The following is a 7229-nucleotide window of genomic DNA, read 5'->3' on the forward strand; positions in this document are numbered from 1 at the left end:
GCTGCTTCCAGGGGCTCAGGTGCACCAGCTCAGCTCTGCTCCCTCTCTGGGTCTAGGCACCAACTATGACTACGTGCGTGAGTTTAAGAGAAGCACGGGCACCTGGCACCACACGAAGCCACTCCTGCCGTCCGACCTTCGGCGCACAGGCTGCGCAGCTTTGCGCATCGCCAACTGCAAGCTCTTCCGTCTGCAGCTGCAGCAAGGCTTGTTCCGCATCCGGGTCCATTCCCCTTGAAGAGGAAGAGGAGCCAAAAGCGAGATCCTGCCCCAAGCGCATCATGTGGCTGGTCGTCAGCAAGCGCAGAGAAGCAGCTCCATCTTGCTGTGTGCTGGGCATCAGTATGGTTACTCTTTGGTGGTTTTTTAATGCTTAGAAACTTGGGCTTTTGCTCTTGTTTGGAGACCATGTAACTGTTGAAAAACTACCCGGGAGGAATCAGTTCCTCCAGCCCGATGCGTCTGTAAACCGTGGAGGCTAGTGAATGTCAAAAGGAGGGAGTGGGGGGTTGGTGTCATGTGAAATATCAGAGTTAAAGCCCTAAGGTGCGTATTTCCGAAAGGGAACTCTTACCTAACTGACTGTGTCCCAGTGCGTGTGGCTGTGGTAGACAAACAGCAGAACCCATATATGCAAGCCAACATACCCAGCACACAGGCTGTCCTTGTATGGTGTGGAGGGGTAGAATGCCTAGCCACACTCAGTAAACTGAGGTTTGTGCCAGGTAGTTCCCATTTATTACTAGTGCTCTGTCTTAAGATTCTTTAAGAACTATATTCTGATTAACTGAGACTAAGATAAAACTCCTCTCGGACAACAATCTTTCTTAGTGAAGATTCAGTTGCCCAAAGAGCTCAAGTCCGCAGCCCCGAATGAGCTTAAAGGAATCTCTCGCTATAAAAGACCCCGCATTCTGAGAGAGTTCTGGGGCCGCTGTGAGCTTGGGAGGGAGCGTGTACCATTCTTTCTTTCTACCTGGAAAAGCAAACTCCAGGCTGGTAATGCAGAGGAGACTTCAGAGTCGAGCAAATGACAGAGGTCGCTGCAACTAAAAATAAATGAAATACTAAAAACACAAAGCTGTCCAGGTGATGTCCATAGGAATCAAACCTTCTACCCTGTCGGAAAGCACACGAAGTCCTGTTTACTGCTGCTTAGACGTTACAAACTTATCTTCGAATGCAGGTGTGTTTGCAATCTCATCTTTGTAACAGGCTGCCCCCAAAGCCGTTCTCTGGTAGTTTTAGAAGACTTTCACTCCCAGTAATGTTTGGCTGGTAGAATAAACTACCTCAACTTAATTTCATTCTGTTCCCATTAGTGCCCTCTTCCTTTTTCCCTCCTTTCCCATCACTCATTGCCACTTCCACCCTCCTTCCCATTTCCCATTAGTTAAAAAAAACAATCTCTAGTTGGTGGAATTTATCTCATAAGATACTGTTTTCCATTCAGATTATGCCACCTTGGTGTGAAATCAGGGACTGGAGTGCACTCCATTACTTGATAGTGTGAGTTGTATGCAATATCAGACTTCTAGTCATCTTGATACAGAGTTCCTCATTTCTAATTGTTTTCTACAACTTTCTTTCTTGGCTAGAAGAGGCAACATTGTATCTTAGTGATTGCTAAATGTATAAGTACATCCTTTGGTTATAAATTGGAGAACAGGAATTTCTTCTAGAAACTTTCTACGTGAGATGTTTATATGCAATTAAAATGCATATGAAACATTAATCCTCTGTCGTGTCCCCTCTCCCCCCCCCACCCCCACCCCCACCCCCACCCCCGCCCCCGCCTGTGGACCTGAAAAGGCATGGCCTCTCTGCAGGGATTTTCCTATACCTGTCTTGAGTGATTGGCATTATAAAAAGCTGGGGAGAAGAACCCAGAGGGTGGGCGTAAAAAGGGCTGGGAGTGGCTTCTTGACTCAGCTGTGGCCAGAAGCAACTTGGCAAGAGAAGGCCTAAGTTTTTATCCTTCGCTCTAGGCCAGATGTGCCACACATCCACGCCATCCCATCCAGTCAGATTTACTGTCAGTCAGTGGATTGTGCCGCATATCAGCCATGCTGCTTTCCATCGAGGAAGCCATGGCAGAAAGAGCACTTTCTACTCTTCCTGAGATGGAGGCTTCAGAGGAGAGAAATTGCCAGAAGGGCGAGTTGACTTTGGTGAAATACCTGCACAGGACAGAGCCATGGCCTGCCAGAGCAGAGAGAAAGCGGTGCACGACAGCTGTGGTAACTGCTCTGTTTTGGTTTTTGTTGTGTTGTGTTGTTTGTTTGTTTAAACTCCTGAAGTTTAAAATTCTCAGTGTGCTTCAGGCCTCTCCAAGGAGACAGTTCCTTGTTTAGAGTCATGGGTCCAATGGTGATGTCACTAGTGCCTGTTGACTTGGTCAGTTCACTTAAAAAAACAAGCAAACAAACAAACAGGTTTTTCAATTCAGTTCATTGACACTATGGCTGCAGAAATTACTGTTTTATAAAATAAATTTGCAACTTAATATGGGATGCAATAACAAAAGCTGCTAAGTGCCAAACTGTTATTTTTAGGTGTGTGTGTGTGTGTGTGTGTGTGTGTGAGAGAGAGAGACAGAGAGAGAGAGAGAGAGAGAGAGAGAGAGAGAGAGAGAGAGAGAGACTATCCTGTTGAAAAGCAGGGCTGTATTTAATTTTACTATGATGTTTCAAAGTCAACCGTACCTCTTGGTAACCACTCTCCTTTAGTGTCGAGCAGTAGCTTGTAGCCCCTGTCGTGCAAGTTGTGTCTCACTACTGCACCTGTGTCTTGGTCAGGTCTGCATGAGTGGTCCTTCCCGTCTTGGTGAGGCACTTTGACCGGGTAGATGTTGCATTTGGCAACGGAGGCTAGATCTTAAAATCTGAAACACAAACATCTTGGGGGAAGTTTCTTTTCACTGGACGGTCTTGGGCTACAGTCGTGTAATCCAGACACCCTCCTAGGCTAGAGTCTAAAGTATGTTTGTTTATTTCTCTAACATATCTAAACATAGATTTTTCAAAGATTTAAGTGCTTAATTTAAAATGAAGTGTTTTTTATGTGAAGAGTGTTTATGTTCTGTGCGATGAGAAAGCGTGAGATGAGCGAATGTGCGTGCGTGCTGTGCCACATGACTTGATGCGTCTGTCTGTATATGTTTACTTTTGAATCGTAGTCACGAGCTATCTATGCTACCGTCTCCTGGTGCTTCAGATAAACCTTGAGTCTGTCGACCTTCAGTTACGCGGCTGTGTCAAACACGTGCCGTGTGTAAATGCAGAACCTGTTTGTGGACAGTCAATTTTATTAGCTTTGAATCTTTTCCTTAGCAGGAGCGAAAACGTGGATTTACCAGCTAGCAGTTGGTCCTAGGAAGGGCTGGTCTAAGGGGCCGAGTGTGCTATGTGGTTGCTCTGAGGAGTCATGGCTCTGGTTGGGCTTTCCAACCAAAAGCCTGTGGGGGCTGTGTCTGAGTCTTGTTTGTGCTGAAGCGAGTGTTCTGTTACATCTCACGGCTGCTGAGGCTACTCTGTTCTGCGGTGGCTTGGCAGTGTCACCATACCCTTTATAAGTGGGGAGAAGCCACCCCTCAGAGGTGTCTCGGAAACACGGTCTCTTCATGGAAGTGGTGAAGGAAGGGCTGTCCTTGCCATGGTGCCTCAGATTCTTACAGGACGCCAGGGATCCCAGAAGTCCTCCAAGGAATATGACTGGCACCACAGTGCTCTTATAGTGGGGAGGCTTTCCTGGTTACACAGTCCTCCTGTGGTCGGATGCTCTGGAAAGCGGTGAGGTGACTTTTACCATGTGCGCTTAGAGGCTTGAGAACTACCTGAGAAATGCCACTGATAAGAGTAGAGCAAGGCTTCCTTCTTGCCATCACTTCCCCTTAGCCAAAAGAGCATCTAGAAAGCCAGGGATTGGAGAGGCGTGATGGCGCCTGCCCTGAGCCTCCCAAGAATTGTGCTTGCGTTTCTGGGAACCTTACAAAGGAGGCAGAGGGGACACAGCCCTCCCTCTCTGTCTTGCAAATTCGCTGGAGCTTGAGCAAGAACCCTACCTGTGTGAATTGGTCCGGGGTTTGCAAGTAGGCATTGAGTCACAGCACCCTGGCCTTCAATGGGATGCTTTTCCCTAAGCAGAGAAAGCGCTCTTCAGTTCTGCTGGGCTTTAAGTGAGAAGCTGTGTACACAGGTGGGCTGGCCTCCTGTGGAAACTCCAAGTGCCTCGTGCACTGCTCGCACGTGCCTGCGTCCCCAAGTGCTTCCGCAGGACGGTGCACCTGTGCCCAGCACGCCTCATAATGCTCATCATGTGAATGTCAGGTTGATTGGCTGCATCTGACATGGGTTTAAAATCTTCTCCATGTCTGAGGTGGGTAGGGGTGAACATTCAAGTGTGCGCAGAAGCCAGGCCCTGGGGTTACCAAGGGTAATCCAGCCAACTCAGCAAGAGCTTGAGCTTCCTTGGCATGCAGGTGTTTCTACTCCTAAGATGAACATCATTTGTAGTATGGGCTCAGCCCCCAGACCAACATTCTGGCTGGAGAAACTGGAAAACCTTTTCCTCTCCCTGTCAGTTGGCTGTTGAAAGACTCGCTCGTTCCTGAGTGTCTTCTGGAAACAAGGCCCAGTTTATTCATAAAGACTAAAGCTAACATTTCATTGATTGTCCCCACTCAGTCAGGGAGGGAGGGACTGCTTTGGCAAGCGGAGGGGTCTTTCTGCCTTCTGAGTAATCCCCAAAGGCTCCTTCTAGCTCATTTTGATGTGCACATACAGTTCTGGGGTAGGGACGAGAGTGAGTCCATTGACTCAGACGGTGGGTGTCTCCCTCTCGCTGCCAGTGAAGTCTGGGTGGAGTTGAAGAGTGTAGGCTCTTCCACGTATTCTGCAGCTATGAGCGGCTCTGCCTCCTGCCTGGTGAACTCACTCCCTTAGACCCTGGTGCTGAATTTCTTCAAGCTGCACCAGGGAAGTCTCCATAGCTTACTTTATGGCATTTCCTGTTGAATTGGATGGGAATACTTGCAATCATTCCCATTCTTTGTGTTTCTGGGGAAAAACAAACCTCTTGTCTGCTACCTCATGGTGTGGCATTGGATTTGTTCTGTCCTGTAACAAGCGCCTGGAAGCAAGCAGTGAGCAGCCTTGAGGAGGTCAGTCCTCTCAGGCGTAGTTTCCATTTTCGTACTTTTTAAATAGGCACTTTAAACCTGGAGGAGTGGGAATTCTTCTGGGGCTTCTGCGAGGGGACGACTTGAAACTCAACTTGAACTTGAGTCATTTAAAGGCGATGTTTTCTTGTAGCAGAGAAGCGGCATGGTCGCACAGCGGCGCTGTGGCGTTTCTGTCCTTGTTAGGATCAGAGGAGAGCGCGCGTCTGCGATTTGACACGGTGTTTGGAGCTTAGATGCTTGAGGCTGCTGTGATGTTTCTTGCAGGGTGCTGCCGATTCCGCCTTTTGCTGGCTCCTCACTACATTCTCTTCTTCCTTCAGTCCTGGGAGCACCAGATGTCAGAATGAAACAGATGTTTTCCAGGTTCACGGTCAGGGTTGACCCAACTACCTTGAATCATGTTTTCCTTAAAACTATGACTCATCTGTCACACTCGTAGGGGACTCTCCTGCACTTCACCCTGCACGTCCCTTCTCCACACCCAGTAACAGGCTCTCACTTGTCCCAGCCTCTGTTCTCTCCTGGTCCCCAGGTCAGAATGACGTCACTGGGGGAGCTCAGCAATTGGAGACAGTCTTCCAGGATTCATTCTTATAGGAATGGCCACTTCTCAGGCCACAGTTGGACCTGGCCTACTAAATAGAAGACCTGGGTAGTCAACAGAGCCCAGCCCTCTCCTCAGCTCTCTGTTCTCCTGAGTGCTCCCCTCAGAGCTCTCTCCCTGGCCTCCAACCCTCCCTTCAGAGCCCGGTACATTTTTAAACCTCATGCAAGTGTAGTGCCCTAAGCCTTTAATCCCAGCACTTGGGAGGCAGAGGCAGGTAGATCTCTGAGAATTTGAGAACAGCCTGCTCTACATAACAAGCGCCAGAACAGTTAGGACTACATAGAAAAATCCTGTCTCAAAAAAAAAATATATATATATATATATGGTCAGTCACCCTCTTGAGAGCTTGCCTAATCGAGTCCTCTAAGATTCCTTAAAATCCTTTACTAAGGTGGAATTTACTTTTCACCAGAATATCAAATTTATCATCTAGATTGACCAAATAAACTGGGTATTTTCTACATCTCTGATTGCAGTCTCAAACCTAAGCTTCAGCCAGGCGGTGGTTGCGCACACCTTTAATTCCAGCACTCTGGAGGCAGAGGCAGGCGGATCTCTGAGTTCAAGGCCAGCCTGGTCTACAAGAGCTAGTTCCGGGACAGACTCTAGAAACTACAGGGAAACCCTGTCTCGAAAAACCAAAAAAAAAAAAAAAAAAAAAAATGCTCCCCTGTGTCTGTGGTGAAGCCTTCAGCCTGGAGGATGTAGGCAAGCATGCAGAGTGGGGTACAGCAGCCTGGGACCACCGAGCCACTTAGCAGTGACCAGGCTTTGTAAAGGCCCTTAGGCTCTGCCTGATGCTAGGCTTAGAGAGGAGGTGTGCACCTTCCAGAACATTTCAGGCCAGTAGGCAGAATTACAGAATCTCATCACCTTGCTTATTTATTTAATTTATTTTTTCTTGAGTGTTTTGAGACAAGGTCTTAAGCCTCCTGCCTCCGTCTCCCAATGCTAGGATTGCTCTTCTGTCATCCTTAGACTCATGAGATAGAACAGCTTTGCAGTAGCAGGGTGCCTTCTGCAGTACCAACTGATGGCTTCTGTGTACTCTGCCAGGGCCCGCTGAGGGCAGGAGTCGGTGTGATGCTCTGCCTGGCATCCAGAGCTCCTGCAAGCCAGGGCTTCTGGGGGCTGTTTATTTAGTAAAAAGAGAGTCTGTCAGAGGGTTGTGTGAAACAGCCTTGTGTCCCTTCTACGCTTGCCTCATGTCCTTCCCCTCTATTCCATTCATCAGCACTTTGGTCCCTTGACTGTGGCCATTGGCCACCACACCATGGCAGTCCCTTCACCAGGGTGCTCATGGTCCAACTTTCTATAATAGTCTTTTATTTCCAGGGATTTCTCTAAGCCATAATGTCCACCAGAACCATGATTTTTGGTTGACACACATTTTGTTTTCAGCTCTTTGCTGCCTACTCTGTCTTAAGCTGGTAAATGACA

At 48.1% G+C, this 7229-nt stretch overlaps 1 protein-coding gene across 3 annotated transcripts in view; it reads left to right on the forward strand.

The window, feature by feature from the left end:
• Gan (gigaxonin) overlaps positions 1 to 6378 on the forward strand; it is a 52092-nt gene extending 45714 nt beyond the window's left edge. For 2 of the 3 annotated variants that reach the window (XM_038312980.1, XM_038312981.1), the window contains one exon: positions 57 to 1735. In XM_038312980.1, the coding sequence (XP_038168908.1) occupies positions 57 to 238 (182 nt within the window). In that variant the 3' untranslated portion in view covers positions 239 to 1735. Of the gene's footprint in view, positions 1 to 56; positions 1736 to 1988 lie in introns of those variants that run through there. The other variant, XR_005283347.1, reaches the window with a different exon arrangement.
• The last annotated feature ends 851 nt before the right edge of the window (positions 6379 to 7229 follow it).

The sequence above is a fragment of the Arvicola amphibius genome, chromosome 15 (genome assembly GCF_903992535.2).
Source record: "Arvicola amphibius chromosome 15, mArvAmp1.2, whole genome shotgun sequence".
Lineage (NCBI taxonomy): Eukaryota > Metazoa > Chordata > Mammalia > Rodentia > Cricetidae > Arvicola > Arvicola amphibius.